Source organism: Danio aesculapii, chromosome 7, assembly GCF_903798145.1.
Source record: "Danio aesculapii chromosome 7, fDanAes4.1, whole genome shotgun sequence".
Taxonomy (NCBI): domain Eukaryota; kingdom Metazoa; phylum Chordata; class Actinopteri; order Cypriniformes; family Danionidae; genus Danio; species Danio aesculapii.
Window position 1 is genome coordinate 61524537 of NC_079441.1, and position 27705 is coordinate 61552241.

Below are 27705 nucleotides of genomic sequence, written 5' to 3' on the forward strand. Positions count from 1 at the left end.
TTGTTAAAGCCAAAAAGAGAGGCCATGGCAAAAGTGGAGACCCATGGATTAAATAAACAATTACAGAATATTTTTTTCCAACATTCATAGGTTTTCCACTGATGTTTATATAAAAATTTTGAATTTTAAACAATTTAACGTTTACAAAACTATAATTAAGGAACAAATTATTTCTTTGAGAACCTGAAAAGAATATTTGAACCTCGGATTACAATATACTGATGGCCTGTTTTTCTAGGCTTTATTGGTGATAATGATCAGGATCATTATTGCCTTTTTAGCTTATAAGCAGTGGACACAAACTAGCCAGACAGTAATGTGTGAATTGTGGACTGTACTTTTTTTTTTTGTTTTTGCTTTTTTCTTTTCATAATAAAAATATATTTGTAGAGCAAATCATGTTCTTTTGTCATTATAATTTGAATAAACTTTTATAGGTATAACTGTCCAAGATGCATTAAAGTTTGACTTTAAAAACATTAAATTAATTAATGTTAAAAAAAATCTTTATAATCATTAAAATAATTGATAAAAAATAATACAAATAATACAAAAGTATAATCAGCCTTAATTTATTTGGAAAAACAATTAAATAAAAACACTAAAATTGATCAATATTATTGCAAATTCGCTTAACTGTGTTGGTTGTATGTATTAGTAAAAAAAAAAAATCCTTTTATTAATTCCTTTTCCTTCAATTCCATTTATAGCAAATATCCTAATCTAGTCTTCATACGTAAAACTGCTGATTTGGTGTCCAAAAGAGTTAAAATGTTTCTTGTAAAATATATTTATTAAAAAAAACTTTTAACTAGATGACTTAATGAATGCTTTTAGATTAATGTAGTACTTTGTACTGTCACTTCTGATCAATCTAAAGGATCCTTGCTGAATTAAATAAAATAAACTACAATAAAAACTCTTACTGACATGTTTTTCACATTGTAGTATACAGATATGGCCATTGTTTAGGCTTAAATACCATGAATTAATTTGTAAGTTAATTATTTTGTTTCATAGATTTAATAGGACTAATCGAGTAACGAATAATTCCATTTCATAATTAATTATTAAAGTATAACATTAATTAAAACAAGCATACGCATTAATATTTGTAATTAGAATTTGTAATTTGAATTATGTTCAGAGCTCCGTAGTTTAAAATAGACTAACCTTCAGTTAAACCATACTATAAGATAACACACACAGCTGTCTAAATAATTAGACTATAAAATACACAGTTGATCACTTAGGCCTATTAAAATATTATTAAAGACTGTACTGCAAAGAAAAAAGCACAAGAAAGAATGCCACTGTGAAACAAACTTAATTTATTAATGTGTTGTAATTTTAGACAAATATTTAAGATTTTTTAGCTACAAAAAAATTAAGGTTAGCCTACTAGTGTAATTTTATGTTGACGCGGGATCTGAGGGGTATTTGTGAGTGAAATGTTAACAAAGCTCTTGCTTTGGACGGCTAGTGACACATCGCTCAGCTCCACTCACATGCTCTGGCTGCCTGCTACAGTATATCAGGTCAGTTTGTTCACTGTGTTACATAACTGCCCCCTGCTGGTCGTGTCTTTCTTGTGTTAGACCATTTTGTGCTGTATCGCGCAGTACTGCAGCATTGCGTGTGGTCATGTTCATTCACTTGCGCATTTTCAGTAGGCACAACTGTATGTAGACAAAACAGCCTTCAATGATCAAGCTGTTTGGATTGGAAATAAATAGTTAAACAATACATTGTATAAAATGCTTAGCAGTAATACATAAAATTGAACAGCTGGCTTATTTTTAAACACCGCCCCCCCCCCCCTTCAAAAAAAAAAAGGTTAATGTGTATACCAAACGTTTAATTTACACCTGTATATCACAGTGTTACGTTACACATTTCCCATATTCTGCCATCAATTATGGCTATTTGTCACACTAAACTTCACGTTTCACACATTCTCCATCTTTCCGTCTCTACAAAAGTGCAAGTGTGTGTATGTGTGATGCCAAGGGGCCTATGAATGTAGTAGCGGGCCGAGGGGGAATTAGCACAGCGCAGCACTGTAAATCCCATTACAGAGGCACGCGTCCAAGTGCAACATGAACACCGTCCCCTTCTTCACACACTTACACTAGAGCTGCGCATTTCGTGGTTTTGAATGGAAATGCTTTTCACTGTTCAAAGCGCCATGGAGTTTGTCATATACTCAGTAACGGGTAAACAGCCCCAGCTTGCCAGTTTTTAAAGCCCTCTTCAAATGAGAGCTTCAACACCGACGAACCTGCAGTTCATTATGCATGTACAGTACAGTGCAGTGCACATCAAAATTAGAGAGCAAGAGCAACCTACAATGTGCTACATTTCAAGGTCACTGCTTAGGCCTGTTTAAAGATTTCCTAAGAAGAATAAAAGATCATTTTTAGGAATATTTCTTGATTTACATATGTTCCGAAGCACAGTTTAAAAATGTAAAATGAGGATAAAAATGTCTTAATCATCTTAAAAATCCTATTTATCAAGCATAAAGTGTCAGAAACCCTGTTTGTCCAGATGAAACCAAAGCGATGACCTTTTCAGCCACAGCAAAAAGAGCTTCAAATCTATGATTTAAATAATATCTTTATAATGTCACAAGCTCATTCAACTCTCTGTGTCTATGAAAGGCAATCCTGGAATCCTGATTTAAACCTGAGCGAAAATTTCTGTAAAGTCTTGGCTGAGAAACCACTACAGTTGTTGAACTCTGGGGAAAGGACACTGATCAAGATCACAGCTGAGCAGTGTGAGAGGCTAGAGATGTTGTGTGGCCACAGATGTGCTGAAGTCTTTTAAAGCAAGAACTTGTGCACTTCCTTTCTATATTTGACTGCTTTGAGCATTAGAAAATTTAGTTGTAATATAATCTAATCTAATCTAATAAAAATAAATCACTTGTTAAAGTGTCTTGGTTGTTGTGTTAAGGCAACAATCCACCATTACACCATCACCAGCTGCCTGAACCATTGATACAAGGCAGGATGGATCCATGCTTTCATGTTGTTGACGTCAAATTCTGACCCTACCATGTGAATGTGAAAGCAGAAATCAAGACTCATCAGACCAGGCAAAGTTTTTCCAATCTTATATCGTCTAATTTTGGTGAGCCTGTGGGATTTGTAGCCTCAGTTTCCTGTTCTTAGCTGACAGGAGTGGCACCCGGTGTGATCTTCTGCTGCTGTAGCCCATCCGCCTCAATGCGTTCAGAGATGCTCTTCTACATTCCTCAGTTGTAACGAGTAGTTATTTGAGTTACTGTTGCCTTTCTATCATCTGGAACCAGTCTAGCCATTCTCCTCTGACCTCTGGCATCAACAAGGCATTTGCGCCCACAGAACTGCGGCTCACTGACCACAACTACAACGACCACAACTATAACAATAAAGATGTAGAGAAACAATATCACGGGAATGACTTTCAGAATAATTTTTTCCCAGGTAATAAAAAATAAAATGCTTACAGTCAGAATCAATTGAGAGATAAATGTCTCCCGCAATTCAAAGCTACAGACATCAATATGGTGAACCTCACTGCTCAAAGTTGAGCCATCTTTTCTAAGATTATTTAAAGATAATGACTATCTTGAGAGGGCGTCACGGTGGTGCAGTGGGTAACATGATCGCCTCACAGCAAGAAGGTCACTGGTTTAAGCCCTGGCTGGGTCAGTTGGCATTTCTGTGTGGAGTTTGCATGTTCTCCCCGTGTTGGCGTGGGTTTTCTCCTGGGTGCTCCGGTTTCCCAAACAGTCCAAAGACATGTGGTAAAGGTGAAATGAATAAGCTAAATTGGCCACAGTGTATATTATGCTCGAAAAGTCGAAAAGAAAATGAATGAATGACTATTTTGAGAACAATTGGTTATACCACATGTGGAATGATAAAAATTCTATCAAAGCTATGCAAGCCCGAAGCCAGGCTAGCAAATTGAAGTATAAAAATAAAAGTATCTCAAATATCCAGTGCTAGTTTTGGTGTCTTTGTGTTGCCTTGTTTAGAAAAAGGCTAGAGAAAGATAATTTTTTATTTTTTTATTTTTTTAATTCAATTACACTGACTGTGTTTGACAAACTATTTAATTAAATCGATTGCACAAGCTGGATTCACTAGTCAAATCCAAAAAATAAAAAATAAAAATAACAGCATAGTGAGAACATCTGTGGATTACAAGGCGCTAATGCAAACAAATAAAGCATGAACTAAAAACAAACAGATCCTTATCATTTGCTAGAGTGGTGGACATTCATTCATTCATTTTCTTTTCGGCTTAGTCCCTTTATTAATTTGGGGTCGCCACAGCGGAATGAACCACCAACTTATCCAGCATATGTTCTACGCAGCTGATGCCCTTCCAGCTGCAACCCATCACTGGGAAACATCCATACACTTTTAACATCCGACACTCATACACTACGGACAATTTAGCCTACCCAATTCACCTGTACCACATGTCTTTGGACTGTGGGAAAAACCGGAGCAGGGAGAACATGCAAACTCCAAACAGAAACTGACCCAGCCGAGGCTCGAACCAGCGACCTTCTTGCTCTGAGGCGACAGCACTACCTACTGTGCCACTGCGTCGCCATGTACATGTAGCGTTACCATCCTTGGTGTGAAGGATGATAGCATAATAAAACCATAACTAAAATACCCTCATTTTTTTTCTTATGAAATTTACAACATTACTTTTGAATGAAAAATAAAATCAAGAGTTTATAAATTGCTCTCTAACTTTGATCTCCACTGTATTTTAATGAGCAATAACTATAATAGACACAAGGATCAATGTCTTGCATCACATTCCTAATAATAAAGAGACTGCACATGAAGCAGAATTATAAAAACCAATTCAAAGCCTCTCTCTGGTGTATTAATAAAAGGGTTATAACAGTATTAATTATTAATTAACACCACACACCTGTAAAATCATAAAAAAACAACACTGTGAAAATGTCTTTTGGCTCTCATACCACGAATATGATGCTATGAATACGAGAGAAGCGAATAGTGGAGCAGACTCGCGTTTAGCAGGCCCTTGGGACTCAAGTGACAGAGATCAACTAGGCCTGCATCCTAAGAGAGGACATGCGTTTAACTCACAGAAAAGAGCTGGATGTAATTGTTGATGAGGTCTTCCACCACTCGAGTCTCCTGAGCCGTGTGTCCCTCCGTCTGAAAGAGGCATGGGGAGAAAACACACGCCAGCCTCTGTGAGCTCATCTGGTTGATGTGTGAGCACCTCTGGATTCTGTGCAGACGTAATATATGTGCATAAATATAGGAATACTGGTGAGGGAAAAAAGACCTACATAAATCATAGATGAGTAAACACACACATGGTCTGTACCAGTAAACACACATATATACACACACACGTCTGAATTCACATAATGTGTAAAAATGCTGCATTCTCCACAATGCTAGGCTGTGTTATTGTCGCCACAATGTTAAAGTAGTTTTATTTAGCTGGGAGTAGATATAAATGAAAGCCTGTATATAAGAGACAACAACAAAACAGGCAGGTGCGAATGCGGTGTAGACCTGAAGACAACAAAACGATTATTGTACATCATGTGGGAAATGTTAGGCTACACTCCAAATATGCCAAAAGGGCCAATTAAGCCTTCTTCAAACAATTAAAGTCATTACAGGAGTATTTTGAGCAAGCTGACGTACCCAGTGGGGGTTTGGAGTGCCCGTGTTTACTGTGTGAGCTGTTTATCCAGACCTCAAACATTCAACAGAAGGCTTTAGAGGATGTTTTTGTGGAACATTACCTGTACAAATGCTGCAGCAGGGCACCGAGTGTTGATCTGTTGACCTTGGGCAAACTCTGAATGTAGGAGGAATATTTTTGCACTCTGACCTTCTCATCCTGTTCATCTGCATTGAGAGATAATAAACGCCATTTAAAGAATGTCCTCACACAAATAACAAATGTTTTCAGCTGTTTTAATTGAAACTCAATGTCAGAATTATTAGCCCCCTGAATTATTAGCCCCTGTTTACCCCCCCCGCCCCCCCCCACCAATTTCTGTTTAACAGAGAGTAGATTTTTTCAGCACATGTCTAAACATAATAGTTTTAATAACTCATTTCTAATAACTGATTTCTTTTCTCTTTGCCATGATGACACTAAATAATATTTGACTAGATATTTTTCAAAACACTTCCATACAGCTTTAAGTGACATTTAAAGGCTTAACTAGGTCCATTAGGTTAACTAGGCACGTTACTGAAATTAGGCAAATTATTGTGTAATGATGGTTTGTTCTGTAGACTATCGAAAAAAAATTGCTTAAAGGGGCTAATAATGTTGTCCTTAAAATGTTTTTTTTTTTTAAATAAAACTGCTTTTATTCTAGCCAAAATAAAGCAAATAAGACTTTCTCCAGAAGAAAAAAATATTATTAGACATACTGTGAAAATTTCCTTGCTCTGTTAAACATAATTTGGGAAATATTTAAAAAAAAATACTAATAAAATAAAAATCAAAGGGGGGCTAATAATTCTGACTTCAACTGTAACAACATGTGAGGTGACAAGAATCCAGAGACGAACAGTTTATCTGTGCATCAGACATGACATGAGAAAAACATTAGATATAAAGTAAATAAGTTAGGGATAAAGTACATTCAGGAGGTTGTCATCGCAGAATAAAGCCTGACAGGCTTATTGGCAACCTGGCACAAAGCAGAGGGCTGTTGAATAAGACTGAAGGGCTGTGAAAACAACCTTCCTGGATGTACTTTATACCTCTTATTACATGGCTACTTGCCACTAAAAAATAAAATTGGATACAAAACAGTCTTCTGGGCCATAAAAGTTCATTCTTTAATTAAATGCAAAGCCAGAAAAGAAAACAGCTGATGGATGATATACTAACTTGTGCATTATGAAGTTACAAGATGGTGCCAAATGGTCAAAAATTGTGATGTGACGGTTCAATTTTTTCAGTTCAATTCATGTTTATTACTATAGCACTTTTACAATGTAGATTGCGTAAAAACAACTTAACATAGAAGTTCTAGTAAATTGAAACAGTGTCAGTCCAGTTTTCAGCGTTCAAGTTCAGTTTCGGTTTAGCAGATACACAGTTAAGCAGATACATATGAATGTGAAGGTAATTATATGCATTTGAATGTATTCACTGACAGTCAAGGTGATTTGAAATTCCTGGATGTTTTATTAAGCAGTTGTTATCTCAGCATAACATATTTTGGAATGGCACGACTGACCAGAATCAGAATCAAGAATTCAAGAAAGCCATGTACTAAACATTATTAACATTATTAAAAAAATGCTGAGGGACTGATGCTGTTTTGCACAGTCACAGCTCTGACGTTTAAACTTTATGTTTGCTACTTTTAATTTTATAAAAAGTATTTTATAATGCTACTGTATTTTTAAAAGCTGCTGCCGCTTTTCATATGGCAATAAATGTGAAGTAAAGTGGCATTCAAACTCACACTGGTAACATTTAACCATGAATAAAGTATATAATCAACATTGTCATAGTGGTATATGCTGTTGTTCCAGTCGAAACAGAAACTGTTTCTAAATGAGAAACTTTGCACATCGCCATCGCAAACAATGAAAAGATGGCGTTTGTCATGTCGTGGTTAGGATATTAGGATAGTATTCATTATTTACTCTTCTGAAGTATTGTGTTGTTTAAAATTAATATAAACATGGTAGGCGGAGCTAAAAATCTCTGAGGGGAGAGGCAATTTACTTTAAGTCTCTGATTGGTGGAGTTGTACGAGCCGCGTTATAGTTGATTTCTTGTACAAATTCTAATGTTAAACATTATGATTCTGAAATTAAATTGAATTAATGCACACAGATGGATTCAATAAAATCATCAATCAAATTGTTAAGCTCATCTATTTGACATTTATCCCTGCATCTTTCTCTGAAAGAATAAAAGTAACATCATCTCCACAGAGCAAATCCTTCATATATGTGCATAGTACTGCCTAATCACCAGGGGTGACATTCAAGAGCTGTTCAAGAGAATTCTGCTTTATTTTTATTTTAGCTTGAAAACACTAAATTTTATTGAATTGATTCATATGCAACCATTGAATCTGTGATTTCATGTAAAGGTATATGATTGTCAGATGTACTCCATAAACACGGGTTATGGCTTCACAATTGATTTGAAGAGGAGCAAAAGTGGACACTTTGGTCTTGGGTGTGTGTTTAAACAGACAAATATGCAATAATAATGAAAACGTCTATCTTGGCATGTTTTATCTTACTGTAAACACAGCTTGTCCCTTAATGAGTATAAACAGGAAAGTAATCAAATGCTTGTCATTATAGGTCTGTGCATTCGATCTTAAGCTAAGTGTCATTTAATCCTAACGTTAAAATTAGATATTCTCCACTATACACTATGCTATACTCCACTAAATAACTTTAGTAAATTTAATCAGAAACAATGTTTTATTAAATTATACAATGAAGAAAAGGTAAAAGAGATTTGGTAGCCTGATTCAATTTATGTATATTAAGCTAGATGGATGGATGGATGGATGGATACATTGATGGGTGGGTGGTTAGATGGATGGATGGATGGATTTATGGACACATTGATGGATGGATGGATGGATGGATGGATGGATAGCTAGACACATTGACGGGTGGGTGGATGGATGGATGGATGGATGGATGGATAGATAGACACATTGCTGGATGGATGGATGGATGGATGGATGGATGGATGGATGGACACATTGATGGGTGGCTAGGGTGGGTGGGTGCATGGATGGATGGATGGATGGATGGATGGATGGATGGACACAATGATGGGTTGGTGGATGGATGGATGGATGGATGGATGGATTTATGGACACATTGATGGATGGAGACACATTGATGGATGGATGGATGGATGGATGGATGGATGGATGGATGGATGGATGGATGGATGGATGGATGGATGGATGGATGGATGGATGGATGGATGGATGGATGGATGGATGGATGGATGGATGGATGGATAGATGGATAGATAGATAGATAGATAGATAGATAGATAGATAGATAGATAGATAGATAGATAGATAGATAGATAGATAGAAAGGCTCAGTAATATTAGCCCCCTTAAGCAATTTTTTTCCAAATAGCTACAGAACAAACCATCATTATACAATGACTTGCCTAATTACCCGAACTTGCATAGTTAACGAATTAACCTGGTTAAGTCTTTCTTTCTTTCTTTCTTTCTTTCATTCATTCATTCATTCATTCATTCATTCATTCATTCATTCATTCATTCATTCATTCATTTATTATTATTTTTTATTTCTTATTTTTACATCCCAATGTTGACAGGTATGTTCACCATGTTGACAAATGTGTATACTATTGACTTGAAACAGTGAACCATTCTGCGGTCAGAATTTCAGTGGAAAAAAATGTGAACAGAACCACACAAACATGACTCTGTCTTCTGTACTTAAGTGTACAAAGAACAGCAGCATTAACATTAGCTAAAGTACCAGTGAATGTGTCTTTAATAGCAGCCAACTGTACTTCACAGTAGTTTGATCTATAATTAAACTAAAATTAATGCTCATTCACAGGAACAGATTAAGTAGCTGGCAGCACGAACCAAGGGCAGAGATCCAAAAGGGGTAGAGTTCTTTAGCCAGCAGGGCATCTTCGCTGTGGGATAAGAAACTCTTGAGTGTGTCTGTGACGTCCTCCAGTCGCTGATCTTGAGCCCGAAGTTTAACAACTCGAGCGTCTTTGGTGAATTCCTGGAGGAGGTGGGCCACTCGTCCTGGGTCTCCCTTCTTCTGGTAGATTTCCTCATAACACAAGCCTGAGAGGGAAAGGTCAGAGGTGAGTACTCTGTTAAATAACTTTGTAATATCCTTACGGTATAAACAGTAATTTCTTTGATTAAATGCATTAAAATTAAATGAAACACAAATGATTAGCTCTCACAGGAATATAAATGACATACCATATTGGGTGACAAATGCAATGCAGCTATCCACAATGATGGGAACATCATTTTTATTCATTTGCTGGTTGCTGAGAGCCATACCGTCCGTTCCAGCTGCCAACTGGATGGCGGAGTGCCACAGTGCAAAGTCCTGCTTGGTTATGCAGTGGATATACAGAGTTCTGTTAAAAAAAGGGGGGAGGTATTTAAAAATGGATGTTCAGTACACAAATTATGCCTGAAAAGAGTGGTGACTTTCACTGTACACTACAATTTAAATGTGGAGGACAGCAAGTGGCATAGATTTGCATTCCTACATTGAACAACACAAATTCTGTTTCTTGCTTTTAAAAACATGAATAAAGTACTTAATAATATAATATAAACACTTAATAATACAAATAACAATGACGTGCCATGCTGCACAAGTCAATTTACATGATTTTACTGCAGTTGGGCTTTGAGGAGGTATAAATGTAGAAATTTGTGTAACTATTATATCCTGATTATTGTTTTTCATAATCATGGAAAACGAATTTCAATTAATTGCACAGCTTTGGTTAACAGTATTGAGATGAACTCGTAGCGAACTTGACTTTGTGCACATGTAGGTTACTAAGGGTTGACAGAGCATTATTTTATTTTGAAGCCGCTTCAATTATTGGTAGGGACATTTTGGTAATTGGTGAATATTGGTGGGGACGTGTTCCCTCCATCCATGCCAATTCTACTCCCTTGGAGGACAGTGAGATTTATATAAATGTTGTTAAAATGTCTCTTAATTCTAACCAGGGCGGTGTTTGTACACTATTACAAATGTACAGCTAATTTAATTTAATAATATTCAAAGTATATTGAATTTTTGTATACATTTCTTCTTATTATTATCAAAGATCAACAAAGGCAGTGTTACAGTATAATTTATTTTCCAGGATGTTTTTGAAGAGGGAATGTAAAGTTCTGGTAACACTTTATAACTACACACTATGAATAATCTGTTAAGTATTAGCCAATAATTAATTTATTATCAGTTAAGCATTACTCTACATTAATAGATGTTAGTAAGCAGTTTATAACTGCATCTACAAATGCTCTGTTCTTGACTTATAATTGTGCTTATTAATTGTACTTTCATGCTTTGTTACTGATTATATATAATATAAAGATTATACTATATAAAGTATAATGCATTATTTACAAATCATTCGTATTTACGAGTATTTTTTTTTTTTAAGATCATTCAAAATGAGTTAGTAAATGATTAATAAACTATTCAAATCAACATTTATATTTTATTATTCAGGTATATACTAATAGTTCATTTGTATGTTAATAAATGCTTTATTAACTCAACTTTATCCAGTTTTGTGACCTAATCTAAAGTAAGGACTATTTATGCTTTATAAATACCTAATAAATGATAATTAAAGGCTCAGTATCAAATGGACATAAATCTTTGCAATCTTATCTATAAAGTAAACTTACTGTAGCAAACTTTAAGCATTGCTGAATAACAGGAGTGTCAAAATGCAACATATAATTGGATAAAACAACAACAATATAATAATATAAAAATATATTATGATGCAACATTTTAATGTTATTAAGCCATGTTTAAACTGTACAGTAATTTTATTTTAGATAAGATTGCAAAGATTTATTTTTCAGTTAATACAGTTTCATTTGTATCTTCAAATGAATAGAAATGAATAAAGTGGTTTATTTTCTTTTTTTTTCCGGTTTACAATATAACTGAGCCTATAATTGTATTTTATAAGGGATTTATAAAGTATAAATAGTCCTCAGTTTAGATTAGTTCACAAAACTGTATAAATAATAAAGCATTTATTAACATACAAATGAACTATTATTATATGTCTGAATAATAAGATATATAAATGTTCATTTAAAAGAGTTTATTAATCATTTACTTATGCATTCTGAATAATCTTTAAAAAAACAGCAACTTCTCTCATATAACTGTTTGTAAATGATGCAATACTTAATTTAGTAATGAAAAAAAGCAAAGTATGAAAATACAATCATTAAGCACATGCATGCTCATAAGTCAAGAATAGAGCATTTGTATCTGCAGTTATAAATTGCTTACTAACATCTGTTAATGTAAAGGTAATGCTTAACAGATAATGAATTAACTATTTGCTAAATGATTCATAGTGATTCACTATTTGCTAGATGATATATGATTCATAGTGAGTAGTAAATATTATATATATATATATATATATATATATATATATATATATATATATATATATATATATATATATATATATATATATATATATATATATATATAATGTTATTATTAGCAATGGAAATGTAGTTGCTTTCTTTCTTTCTCTTATGTTAATGTAAAGTGTTACATTAAAAATGAGTATGTTAATATTAACAAAGATTATATAATGCTGATTAATAGTCAATGTTCACCATTAAGTCATGTTAACTAATGTATTAAACAACACATTAATATATATTTAGTTAACATTAACAAAGACTAAGTAACGCATAACAGTTGTATTGTTCACTGTTAACTCATGTTAATGCATTACTAACATTAAGTAATACACCCTTATTGTAAAGTGTTGCCTATATATCATATCTATTGAAGAATAAAATAGCATTTATTATATTATGTTATATTATATTGTATTGTATTGTATTGTATTGTATTGTATTGTATTGTATTATATTATAATATATTGTATTGTATTATATTATATTATATTATATTATATTGTATTATATTATATTATATTATATTATATTATATTATATTATATTATATTATATTATATTATATTATATTATATTATATTATATTACATTATATTATATTATATTATATTATAGTGTATTATATTTTATTATATTATATTATATTATATTATATTATATTGTAGTGTATTATATTATATTATATTATATTATATTATAGTGTATTATATTTTATTATATTATATTATATTATATTATATTATATTATATTATATTATATTATATTATATTATATTATATTATATTGTATTATAGTGTATTATATTATATTATATTATATTATATTATATTATGTTATGTTATATTATATTATATTATATTATATTATATTATATTATATTATATTATATTATATTATATTATATTATATTATATTATATTCATTTATCACATTTAGGGGAGGTCAATTTAATGATCAAACATGTGTGCTTCATTTACAACTGTGCTGCTGCTTATTTTGTAGAAAACCATGATACACTTCTATTCAGAATTCTAAGAGTAAAAGCAACTTAAAAATAACAGCATTTAATGGGTTATAAACGTCTTTACATTCACCTTATATTAATGAAATGTGTCTAAACATCCTGAATTAGGTTACTTTTTTATTATTATTACAATTTATTTGTAACACTTTGTTAATGTTTACATACAGTAGATACATTTAGTAAATATACAGTGGAAGTCAGAATTATTAGCCCCATTTTATTTGTTTTTTTATATTTCCCAAATGATGTTTAACAGGGCAAAGAAATGTTCATAGTATGTCTGATAATATTTTTTTTCTTTTGGAAAAAGTCTTATTTGTTTTATTTCAGCTAGAAAAAAAAAAAAAAAAAACAGTTTTGATTTTTTTAACAACCACTTTAAGGTCAAAATGATTAGCCCCTTTAGGCTATATTTTTTCGATAGTCTACAGAATAAACTATCACTATACAATAGCTTGCCTAATTACTCTAAGCTGCCTAGTTAACCTAATTAACCCTAATTAACACTTTAAGCTGTATAGAAGTGTCTTGAAAAATATCTAGTCAAATATTATGTACTATCATCATGGCAAAGATAAAATAAATCAGTTATTAGAAATAAGTTATTAAAACTATTATGTTTAGAAATGTGTTGAAAAAAATCCTCCCTCTGTTAAACAGAAATAGTGGAAAAAATAAACAGAGGGGCTAATAATTCTGACTTCAACTGTACAAAGAATTCTGACCTGCGCATAATTTAGTAGCACCATGCAGGTAGCATTTTGCAGTAGAAAAAGAAGAATTACAATAACTGAAAAAACAAATAAATAAATAAAAACAGAAAAGCCATTAAATTCTACTAAATGACATTTAACATACTTTTTTTGTAACATTATAATGTAAGGTACAAGTATTCTGTACCTTCCACTCTCCACCATAAGTAAGACCTTAATATTCTCGTCACCCTCAATATGAGTGGACACAGCTGAAAGAGAAAACAAAATAAAATCAAACTTTGACAGAGGAAGTCTATCACCAAGATAAGGATAAAACACTCTTAGACAAACTAAGATGAAAAGCATAAAAAGTGGAAAAAACAACAACAGAGAAATGTGAAGCAAAACAAATGATGGGAGCTTCAGTGTTTGTAAGCTTTCCAGCTTCAGTAAGTGGTGTATAAAGCTAGTGCTGCTGGTCATTATGTTTCTGTAGAACACTAGGGGAAAAAAGCTTTGCTGAAGCCATCAAAAACACACTCATTCAGAATCATTGATTCTTCAGCTAATGTGTCATTTTTCCCACTCCCCTTTGTCTCCATCTTTCCTTCAAGTGTCAGACCAATAATACCAATGACAAAAAGCTCCTTCAATTTTTGAATTACTTTTAATTAATCAAATTCACAGACGGAATCACTTGTGCATAAATTCCCAGATTAATCCATTTCAGAGTAATAATAAAAAAAGAGGTCAAGTGAGAACAAAATTGCTCAATTATATATAAAACTCCATTCTGTAGTAAAATCAACTGCAACATAGGAACTTGGGAGCTAAAACAAACACTTTGATTGCTGCACTTTAGTTATTTTCAAGGTTGGGAAATTTTGTTTACCGATGTTATTGAAAATTATTTTTTGGAAAAAAGGGAAGGAGTGCTTTTAGGCACACAAGCTTTATTAAAAGCCATTACTGAAAAGAGGCAAACATTCACTATCGCAGTTTGGTAAAAACAAACAGCCCTCACTTCATACTTTTAACCTCCCTTAAACATTAATGCCCTTAACGTTTATGAAGAAATTAAAAAGCTGAATTAAATGAAACAGCCTGGTGGCCATCGTGATTCCAAAAACATGTCCTGCAACTCTCTTTTTCTTGTTTACACATATTTAGGAATTATTTACAGAAACATAATGACTTAGGATAAGATGTTGCTTTCCATTTAATGAGGGTTCAGATTATGTTGACAGATGAAAGACAAGTCAAAGTAATTATCCTTAAAGTCCCCAGCAGATATACAGTGTTGCCAAAGAGAACGCCAGTAAAAATGACCTTCACAATGTCTTAGTATTTGGATTTTTTCACTTTAACTTTTATGTAATCAGAATGTAAGCAGCATTTAAATGAATTTAAGTGAATGATAACTACATTTCATGTCCTGTTATAGAAATAACATACTTTTAAAGAATATAATGTACGGTACTCAAGTCCTAACTGAATTTAGTGACACTAGGGATGGGAAGTCGATTCCTTGACTCTCAATGGACCTAGTACCGGAATCAACTCCAGGACAGGAATCATCTCCCAGAGCTGAGAGTGTTTTTCAAACCCTCCTGAATGAAACAGCTACAGTTATAATGCTCATTCTCGAGCATGATGAACACTGTAGGCGCCAGCTTTGAATGTGTGATCACACGTTTTATGCTTTTGCTTTTGAATTTCACAACCATGAGCACTGTAGTGCTGGGATGAAGTTTGGTTTCACTTTCAAATTTCTATAAAGAACACATTCTTGCATTTTGTTTTTAAAAATGATCTGCCTGCAATGTCAAGTTTGCTGCGTTATAAATTAAATAAAATATGTGTGTGAACTTGGAGCGGATTGGATACTATTTGCAGATCAACGTCTTTCATTAGCACTGCAGGTAAAATTATGATGTTATTGGCTGATGTTATTGGCTATATATGCTCAAGTACAATTTTTATTTAATCCATGTCAATTTCACGAATAAATAAATAAATAAATAAATAAATAAATAAATAAATAAAATAAATAAATAAAATAAATAAATAAATAAATAAACAAATAAATAAATAAATAAATAAATAAATAAATAAATAAATAAATAAATAAATAAATAAATAAATAAATAAATAAATAAATAAAACAGTAACCACAATGATAAAAGTAGCCAAGATTTATTTATTGACACAAAATCTGATCATGTGGTCTTGGTTTTGTTTTGGCCCTGAATACACTTAATTTCATCTCTAATATTCATCCTTCTTGTTTACTTTGTAGATAGCTACAAAAATACATGAAATTTAAGACACAAATTATAGCAAATAAAATTCGTTTCAAAAAAAGAGTTTTTTTTTTATAAAAATATAGCCAAGGTTAAGTGTTAAAAAACAGGTCTGACTCACTTCTTTTTTTCCGCCATATGCCGTCCCATTAACACAACCTTATCAAAGCAAACAGTGATATTTAAAAGTGAAGTAATCGTCTATTTAAAAGTAGGCTACACTTGAAGAAAAAAATTGCATTTACAATAGAGAGCAATATGATATGCTTTGAGCTCTGTCACGCTGCTTTTAGTTTTTATTTTAGGTTTGTAAGTGCATGAATTATTTAAGTTAAATATATTTTGTGTATGGGGTTTAATATTTATGGTCATTAAATCTAAAATCTAGCTATTCTGTTTATTGATCAGTTGGAGCGTCGGTTGCCTTAAAAAAAATAAAGAGATGAACAACCGTAGATTTGGGTTGTGCTTTGCATGACCGTTTGCTACACCAGATTATTTCGCTCACTTGGTAGGCCTAGTATTCAAGTATCAAAGATTTATATTAAGAAGATATTTAGACTATTTGTTTGTTAGATCAATTGGATTTATTTTCTTTGTTAATGAACTGCTAAACATCTTTTCATTTAATATTTTGATAATAAATTGATGTTTTAACTTTCTGTCTCCACGATTGCAATGCAATTCTCTAAATGATCTAAACTAGACAACTAAAATATGCTCTAAAAATGTAGGCTGATAACTATTTTATTTTGGCTGCAGATTATTTAAACAGCTGGTTTTGTCTGACCAGAGAAGAACTGTGCAATCTATAGCTGCACTTGACATGGCTGCATTGTGTAAAGCATGATATGATGCAAGTCAACTCCAAAAAACCCCAGAACTGAACACCCCTAAGTGACACTTAACTAACACTTACACTTTATTAGATAGACCTGTCCAACTGCTCGTTAATGCAAATTTCTAATCAGCCAATCACATGGTAGAAACTTAATGCATTTAGGCATGTAAACATGGTCAAGACGATCTGCTGCTGTTCAAACCGAGCATCAGAATGGGGAAGAAAGAGGATTTAAGTGACTTTGAACGTGGCATGGTTGTTGGTGCCAGATGGGCTGGTCTGAGTATTTCAGAAACTTCTCATTGACTGGGATTTTGACGCAAAACTTGTAATCTTTAAGGTTTAAAGAGAATGGTCCAAAAACGAGAAAATATTTAGTGGAAATTCAAGATCTCAATCCAATAGAGCACCGATGAGATCATGGGAGATTCACATCATGGATGTGCAGCTGACATATTTGCACCAACTGCATTATGCTATCATGTAAATATGGAGCAAAATCTCTGCTGAATATTTCCAGTATCTTGTTGAATCTATGCCACGAAGGATTAAATCAGTTCTGAAGGCAAAAGGGGGTCCAACCTGATACTAATAAGGTGTGCCTAATAAAGTGGCCGGTGAGTGTATATTAAATGCAATAAGGAAAACTTCAGAGTGCCTTTTTGACCCACTTAAACAAGCATATTTTCATAGTTTAGCTTTGTAGTTTTGAGATATGGTTAATGAGCACTGATAAATGTGTTTACAGTTAACTGGAATAAATGTTTATGTAATTTATATAACGATTGAGAAATTACAAAAGCACTATTTATATAAAAAAGCTAAATCAGAATATTAATAACTATTATGCTTATACATTGTACAAGTAACACTAATATAATGTTGTACATCAATATATGGGGTCGTATTATTTAATGTATTTGCTAACATGAACAAACAGTGAAGTATTTGTTTACCTTTGGTAATGTTAATTAATAGAAATAAAGTTGTTCATCATTAGTTTATGTTACCTCAGGGTATTAACTAATTTTAGCAAGCATGAATTTGGATTTTATTAATGCATTAGTAAATGTTAAATTATGATTAAAGGTGCAGTGGGTGATGGTCTTATTCTGCTGGTTGAAAGTCTCATTACATTCCAATAGTAATGAATACTAGTTACTAATTAATTACTAGTGACTAGATTACTAATTAATGGTGTTTAAATTAATTTTTATATTCTGGGTATGTAGATTTGTACAACTGAACACTCCTGTTCATGCACACGAGATGAGAGAGAGAGAGAGAGAGAGAGAGAGAGAGAGAGAGAGAGAGAGAGAGAGAGAGAGAGAGGGAGAGATAAAAACAAATGCCGAATTAAAAGTTTTTAAAATGCCGAACTAATATTGGAGTGAGTTTTGCACACTGAAGGAAGGATGACACCATGGCTTAAGTATTTCTGTAAGACAGGTAATGTTATGTTTTAAAACTATTTTAGTCCCCCAAAGCTAATGTAGATTATGTCGTGTTACAAATGGGTTATATGCACAGAAGTGTTGTTCAGCCACTGAAATCTCCCGTTGAAAGATTGATGAGACTATTTTCAGTTTTATAAGGGACATTTTACAGCATAGATAATGTAGAGTTTTATTTAGTTTAACAGTAAAACACAAGTAAAAAGCGCTATTCCGCCTAGCCTGCTTTACTGAGGTGAAGTTTTTTTTTAATATTGTTTCATTTTTGAACAATGACAGCCTGTGACACACTCCCAATATTGTTTACCATGCTACTTTCAATACTCGGTCTGAAATAGCATGTAAATGTGGCTTAGTAATAAGTGTAATTCCTGCACACTGCCGGCCAACCACTAAGCATACAGCAGTCGCTTTAGGACAAAGCGTGTGAGAGAGTGAAACCAGCGATCCTTGCATGCATGAAATATTACACATTATGACAAGTTTTGCTGCTACACAACTGAAATCGTGCTAGATATAATACAGTTTTTCATTGGGAATTGTAGTATTATAAAGTACTATAAAGTTTTCTAACTGGCGAATTATATGATATAGTGGGTTGTCTACTGTCATTCTTAATGTGCACATTCGTGATATCAGAATGTAATCTTATTGTAAAGTGTAACCAATACATCAAATGAGTCCATGTAACTTGAAATATATTCTTCACAAGTTTACAAATCACTTTCTTGATGCTTTTTAGTCAGACTGAATGCTGAATATTGAACTTGCATGGCATGCTTTAAATTTATTAGCGATTTTGCATTGGTAATAATGTTTAAATTAAGCACATTTAAATATAATTGTAAATAACATTTGAAGAGTTCAGATGCAAAAGCCTCTAAATACCATCTGAATTTTCTTCTTAAATTAGCGGGGGGGGGGTTTCAGGCTCCTGTTATTTTCACTTTTATAGCAAAGAATAAGTTATTTTCATTCACTTTAAATTGAAATAACTGAACATAAACATAGGATGTTAAGAAAAATGCTAATTCAGATGGCACTTAGAGGTTTATTTATGGTTCCAACTATAATTAAGCACTTTGCATTTTGTGTTTAATTATGATAGCCAAAGTACAAGTGTAATTGTTTAAAGCAAGGATATAAAACATACATTAAAGTAAAACTTTTGACTGACCATTAGTACAAAGTGCACATTTTAGGAAATATAGCCATTAAAGCTCTCAAGTACAGTAATAGGCCATTTATTAAATTAATATTATTATCTACAAGTGCATTACAGAAACAAAAAACTACAAGTTTCCTAATATGTCTGAACATGAAGCAACTTAAGAACAACACACCCTTATGTCAGATCATCCAGGAGAAACTGCACACCACATTTCAGGAGCACGGAGAGCAAAGGCTTTCACAAATGCTTTAACGTTGCCAAACTGTCATTCAAGATGCTTAAAGAAATTATTTTGAGGAGCTTTGAAGCATTTGCTCGCAAAAGACTATGCGAGCCTGTTTCAAAAGCCTCTTTGTAGACTAAATAAAACGTATGACTTTCAGATGTCATCTCCACATAAAGCTCTTCCATTGCTAAATGGATGAATGCGACGTTTGCTCTTCTGTTTGTTGCAGGAGCGCGTAGAAGAGGGTGATTCGAGGCTGAACCGCTGCTCTGTCTATGTCTGTGTCCTAATCTAATTTCACAGAGCTGCAGCCCTTTGAGGCCCATATGTTCTGTCACTATAGAGATCTTAAACCACTGGAGACGCTTCGTTAGCGCGCCACGCTACATTTCAAGCCTCCGCAAACTGTTGAGGCATCACCCTCTTAATCCTGCCCCGAGTATGTTGGCTTTCTGGATTTGATCCTTTTTCTGGCCTTGAACGGATTAGGAGAGAGAGAAGAAGAAAAAAAAGATTCATTGATTTTTCCCGCCTCGTTCTAGCGCAATTGATTGAAAATGTTGCAAATCTGGTCCATGGGTGCCAAGCTCATGTCATCTACCACCCTCCCGAATGCGATTGCCATCGGCAACTGCGGTCTCCCTTGGAGACGGGCGAGACGTGTGACCAGACGGGTCTTTTAGATACGTGGGAACAGAGTCAAACATTAGCACACTGGGAATGCCAATGAGAAAACACTAGCAGACAGAGGTGAGATGAGATTTCAAGAAAATCATCAGAAGAAGAAGCAAGGTGTTTCAAACTATTACTGACACACTAAGGTCATTGATGAAATTCATTGAAAGAACAGAAGATATAGGTGATTTTTGCAAACAGAATAATGTTGTAAGTGCTTATTAAGAGAAGCTAGAAAGCACAATTGAACTGCACACACTGTGCACACACTAATACACTGAATGCAGTTACAAAGAATAAGGAGCACCACTGAAAACCGGGTTTCTGCAGGTAAGACCATTATGAATAAATTTTTTAACTTAAACAGGGTTAAATGCTAAGGGTATTTTTTTTCAATTATCCCAGTCGGGAAAAAATATCATTTGACGAATTAAAAAAATCATTATAACTGAATACATTTAATAATAATTTATTAATAGAAAATATCGGTCAGGTATCCTCAGCAGTAAATAAATGGAGAACTTTGAAATAAATGTTATAAATACAAAATAAAATAGAAAAAATAATTTAAGACCTATAACACAATATTTCAGTAGATTTATGACTTTTTAAGGCCTAAAATTTAGCTTTTAAGATTTGAGACATTTTAAGACTTTTTAAGACTACATTTAGGATGAAATAAATCAAGCATCCTAGAAATTATCCATGAGCTTTGATTGAAGAATGTGTCAAATCAAATTCAAGCATCGGATCAGATGATATCTGAGAATAACTCACTTAAACTGGCTTTGTACACCGGAACAAGTGACTAAAGTTCTTACTCAAGCATTTGTAAATCAGGAATTACTAAAAACTATTTTAATGGACTCTCGTGAATACCAAGAGGTTCAGATGACAAAAATTTTAGTAAATAGTTGAACTTTTGAGTGAAATTCAAATGATTCTCTCTAGTCTTTGTTGTAACTAAAACTATTTTTTGTAACAGAAATGAAGCTAAAATTGTAAAATAAAATATTCAATGAAACTATTTAACTTTAAAATTAGAACTGTTATGTTTATATGTATGTATATATACTGTTGAAGTGTCAGATTTTTTTTATACATAATAGTTTTAACAACTTATATATATATATATATATATATATATATATATATATATATATATATATATATATATATATATATGTGCTACCCACACATAGACTTCTTTGCTTGGACGGGCCGCACAGGTATATTAAAAACCGCCCAAGTATATTTAGTGTCACATTTTTCATTAACTGTTATTAAGATCCTTTACATTTTTTGTATCAGCACAATAACCAATCATCCACAGTCGATTAAGTATTTGTACATTTTTTCTCCATTACCCCTTTAGTTCTGTGTGTATGAGACCTGTCAACACTCCCACAGACAGTCTCACATGCTCTGCAGTAGTAGTCTGCATTCTGACCAGATTTCTTGTGGTGTGGGAATAAATTTCTAAATAAAACGTAGTAGCGGTCGGTAACTCTGGTGTAATTTGAATGGGAGCTGGCAATATATATCTAACAATATAGCGCTTCTGAGAAGCGTTTTGTGGGAGGCATATTTAATCGTTAAAGATTTTACATTCTTCCTTTGCCCAATATGTGCCTGCTATGTGTATAGAAATAATGTTGATATGAGAGACACAATCGGTAGTTGGCAAATATATTGAGTGGATATGTTTGTAATTCTGACTGATAGAGTCAGTGCCTCACCAGCCACAAATCTCACCGTACGTCAGGTGGCACTCATGATGTCTCATCACGAAGGGGCAAACAAAACTGACATTAGCCTAAAATCCTTGCACAACCTATACTTTCATCTGTTATCTCTCTCTTTTGGTAGTGCCTAATTTTAATGTGAGATTTTGGAAATTTAGCAGGAAAGGTCTGGTAGATATTGGGTAGAAAACGGGTCGGGTCGGGCAGCGGGTAAACAAAGACTGAATATACGGTGGGACTGGTCGGGTGCGGAATAAAACCTGGCAGGAGCAGGATTAAAAAAATTTGTCCGGCCCGGGTTTCCAAATCTCCTAAAATGTTCGGGATTCAATTCTTGCTTTTGCTTTCTAAAGCTGTCGTAACTTGTATGCTTTTTTGCATTACCATTTTACTTAAGCTTACTTTCACATGGCTTTGCATGCACATTTGCAAGAGTGTGAGAAACATTAAATAATAATAATTTTTTTCAATTAAACGACTTTTTTAAACAACTTTTTTAAACAACTTTTTTAAATTAAAAACTTTACTATATACTCGAAGAGGATGAAATGACTGGTCTAAACTGGCTGCAAAATATATGTACACCATTAGTAATGGTTAATCAATGCATTTGCCTTATTTAAATAATCTACAAGTTTTAATCTTGTAATTATGACTTTTTTAGAGATATATTGCCTGTTTTTTTTTTTCCTTTTTAGTCAGTTATTTCTCATTTACTGATTATTTTATTAATTTGATGATGTTAATATATTACATAGGCTATTTTATATACATATAGAAAATCCTTTGGCATTCAAGTTAGCTTTTATTTTGGGATTTCCGCCTGGATTTTGCCAACCCAAATTTAAAAGCTTCCCAAATCCACATGCAGAGGTGTAAATGCAAAAATTTGGTATCATTTTAAAGAAAACCCTTTGAATTTTCATAAAACACTATTGGAAGTGTTTAAAATAACTGTATATGTTGTCTGTGTTATAATAAACACCTAAAAAGAGGCGCTTTTTGTAGGTTCTGTGTGGTCTAGCTTGCTACTAATTTTGGTGGTTCCTACACATGTCTGTAATAATAGAAAAAAGAAAAATGTCTCTACCATAATCTATGCAAAAGTTATTGTATTCCAACTGATGAGAGGTGCTATACAAGCCACAGGGACCGATCATAGTTTTCATATTTCACTATTCTTTTGTTTAATCAAACATAATTCACTGTGTTTGGACCACGTCAGACATATAAAAGGATTACTTTTGCACATCACCCCAAAAACAGAGGAGAAATGGCCCTGAAGTGCACAGCATAAGGTAACAGAAGACAGCTGTCTGTGCTATCTGGGGCTGCTTATTGATCATAAATGTATTGTTTTCACTTCTGCGCCATGGAAACACCGCGATTCATTCGACAACTGTTTGATATGAGAATATAATTCAGTAAAAAGAATGCTAGAACCGCATGAGCACCGGCAAGGGCTTTCATTTGAGCTATAACTTGTACATGTGTCAAATATGAACCATATAAAATATGAAAATGAACCAATGTTCAATACCCAGCTCGGGTATCCAAAATACTGTGTATTTAAGTGTAAATAACTTTTGTACAGTAGAATAAAAACCAAAGTGATGCATATGTGCATAAAATATAGTTTCTACGCTTTCAAACGAAACCACTTAAGGGGGTCTGGTGCAATGCCAGCCCTTTAAATCTTAAAGCGAAAATCGATAACATCACAGAGTTTAACTGGTTAATTATTTCCCAAATGATTTTTAACAGAACAAGGACATTTTCACAGTATGTTTGATAATATATTTTCTTCTGGAGAAAGTCTTATTTGTTTTATTTTGGCTAGAATAAAAGCAGTTTTTAACTTTTTAAAAGTCATTTTAAGGTCACAATTATTAGCCTCTTTAAGCTATATTTTTTTTCCGACAGTCTACAGAATAAACCATCGTTATACAATAACTTGCCTAATTACCATAACCTGTCTAGTAAACCTAATTAACCTAGTTAAGCCTTTAAATGACACTTTAAGCTTTATAGAAGTGTCTCGAAAAATATCTAGTCAAATATTATTTACTATCATCATGGCAAAGATAAAATAAATCAGTTATTAGAGTTACTAAAACTATTATGTTTAGAAATGTGAAATGTATTTCTGTGTGAAACAGAAATTGGGGAAAAATAAACAGTTTTGTTCTGAAACTCACAAGTTGTGTTCAAAAGAATATGTGCAATACAATCTCATACGCACTTGTACACAGCACCTTATATCAATATACAATGCAATACTCTCTACATTCGCACTTGTACACAGCACCTTATAACCTGTATATTTATAACAATCTGTACATACAACTCAACATCCAGGTTTCTTCACTAACCGCATCTGTTTAATGTTCATCATTTTTTTTTACTATTATTTTATTTTATTTTTTTGTTTTTGTTATTATTTTGTGTTGTCACTTGTCACTTTATGTACACTGGAAGCTTCTGTAGCCAAAACAAATTCCTTGTGTGTGTGAAGCACACTTGGCAATAAAACTGATTCTGATTCTGATTCTGAAGAAGAAAGAAAGTCATGTAAGTTTGGAAAAATATTGATGAATTATTCCTTTGATATCTATCATTCTACTGATATGCAAGCATATTTGTTCTCACTCAGCTCCTGTAGGCGTTTGAGTTGAAGAACTCCCTCCTCTTCATCTTCATCTCCAGAACAGAAGTACAGCTCTGAGCCCACCAGAGCAAACCATCCGATTCGCCAGTGATAAAGATCATGACCCTCTTTATAGTACAGTCGGCCAATCAGCTCACTGTCCTGCCTTAGCAGAGCATCTGCCCTTGGAGGGACAAAACTCTGGAAAGCAAACGAAAGAAACAAATATTAGACGGAGTGAGATGCAGAGAGAAAACATTTAAAAGTCAGGGGCTTGCGCAGATCACACAAATAAGTTTTTAGTGTTTTTCTGCCAAACACAAACTACAGCTAACCCTGGAGTTGCATTAAACGGGCATATACAGATAGAAGTACAAACACAAACACCCTTTGAACATTCCCTCGCTGAGCTCTCCGAGTTACGCAAACACTTCAGCCTAGACACTAACACCTCCACACTTCACTTAAATGGGAATGTGTGTGTGTCTGTGTGTGTGAGTGAGGGATGAGAGCCAAGTGAGATGGATCTGTTTGAAGGAGTAATAGCATACACCCACTCGCACAAGAAAAAAAAAAAAAAACTCTAACGCACAGCGACACAACAGGGACAAAGACAATAAAATGACCTTCAAGTGTTGATGCACGCAGTATAGTGCAGCAAACAGGAGCATTCATATTTAAACGCAGACACAGCACATGTATGCTAAAGCCCTGCAATGGTGAAAGTTGTGCTAAATCTTTTAAGACCTATTTTACGTGTTAGCGTGTGTGCGCGTGTGTGTGTGTGTGTGTGTGTGTGTGTGTGTGTGTGTGTGTGTGCTGGTTTTGATGGTTTATGAGAACATAAACTTATATAATGACATTGGTAAAACTTACACTGCAAAAAATATCCATAAACTAGCAGTTTTCTGTATTTTGTGCTTCATGTTTTTATTTTTTCCATGTTTATTTATGTTTTGAGTTGTATTATGGGAGTTTGATCTTTCTTCCAAATACTTTTAACCTTGACAAGTTAGAAAATGTAATTTTTATTCATATATTTAATAGTTTAAAGTGATATATTGTCTGGGTTGGGGTTGTATGATACACTACAAAAACCTTGTAATAAACTGCCAGTACATGTTCAGTTAGCTTACAGACTTCACTACGGTGGCCAGGAAGTGCAAAACAACATTACAAAGTGTGAAACACTTTTACGAAGCTCAAGACAAATTTACATTTTGGAAAACATTTTTTCCTATCATAAGACACAATTACATTGGAAAAACGATTTTACCAGTCCCGAAACAAGTTTACAATGACAGATTCTTTAAGGAACGGGAATGTACCAACGCATGAGCAGCTTAACCCTGTTTTTCTTTATGTGTGGTTGGTGTTTGGAGTTTCAAAAGGACGCAAACCAGATGGAAACACCAGACATACTGCATTAATGTGTTCAATATTTTAACGAGGGCCTCTCGTACGCTGTAACCTGTGGACATGATGTCAAGTCTACATGGTGTAAACATCAGCTTGAGGGCTCTTAAACGTAAACTCATGAAGCCGGTGTTACGGTTTAACTGGTAGCCTTGTTAACTGGAGACAATTTCTATATGTAAACTATTCACGTTTGCAGATTGGCAGATTTGTCACTTTTTTACAGCAACAAAACATGCCCATACCAAATGAATATTTGATTACTTGGTGTTAAACTTTATTGATTTTAATATTTGTGTGACAGAACAGTATATAACCAAAATAATGTAAAGAAATAATTATAATTTACATGTCATCAACGTGATTCGAACCCAAATCAAAAAGTTCAGCATGAGTATCAATCGACCTATTTACAGTTTTTTTATGATTGCTTACACATTAAAATGAAACTTTTCCCACAACTAGCAACACCGTACACTCAAGAAGCAAAACACAAGGCTAGATCTGCACAACTGTAAGCACATAGTCAGCTTTAAACTTTTTGCAAAACATTACACACAGTGATGTGCAAATCACTAAACACACTTATTTGCATTTTTCATGATGGAATTTCCTTACAATTTCACAGCAAAGGCTTCCAAATGAACACACACACACAAGTCAATTGGTTAAACACAGCCATCAGGTGTGCAGGCACACTGGTGCAAAACTGTAGACACACCATTCAGCTGGAACCACAATAAAAAGCAATAGGTATAAACTTCACTAGTCTTGGAAAGCAATGTCACAGTAAGAGGAAGATGAAGCATGAAAGGCAGGATGATTGGTAAACAGGAGACAGTGGATGGGGGAGATTTTTTATTTATTTTTGCTATTGAAATATAAACATCACCAGAACGCTGAATAAATAAGCTTTACATTGTTGTATAGTTTGTTAGGATAGGGCAATAATTAGCTGTCAGTCTATCACTGTTTGGTGAATACAATATGTTCATGTAATTTACTGTATAGCAATATCTCTAAAACAAATCAAACCCAGATTATTTCAGCACTAGTCAGTTAGAAATGATACCAGTGTTTAAGATTGATTACAGCAGTGTGTAAAGGAAGCAAACAGATTTATATTGAATTAAGCATGTGTGTTCTGTGCGGTGTCAAAATTGTGTTTTGTTAAAATGTTGTAAAGTTTTGAATGAAGTGTTTCATTTGGCAAAAGAACTGATGTGTTTTGCTGTTTGTGTGGAAATTGTGTGAA

At 33.3% G+C, this 27705-nt stretch overlaps 1 protein-coding gene across 2 annotated transcripts in view; it reads right to left on the bottom strand.

Moving 5' to 3' along the window:
- Positions 1-27705, bottom strand: part of arap2 (ArfGAP with RhoGAP domain, ankyrin repeat and PH domain 2) — a 196489-nt gene that overhangs the window by 33849 nt on the left and 134935 nt on the right. For both annotated transcript variants that reach the window (XM_056462289.1, XM_056462288.1), the window contains exons 18-23: positions 25037-25235; positions 14178-14241; positions 10012-10175; positions 9655-9867; positions 5810-5915; positions 5133-5280 (exon numbers count right to left, since the gene is read on the bottom strand). In XM_056462289.1, the coding sequence (XP_056318264.1) occupies positions 5133-5280; positions 5810-5915; positions 9655-9867; positions 10012-10175; positions 14178-14241; positions 25037-25235 (894 nt within the window). The remainder of the gene's footprint in view (positions 1-5132; positions 5281-5809; positions 5916-9654; positions 9868-10011; positions 10176-14177; positions 14242-25036; positions 25236-27705) is intronic.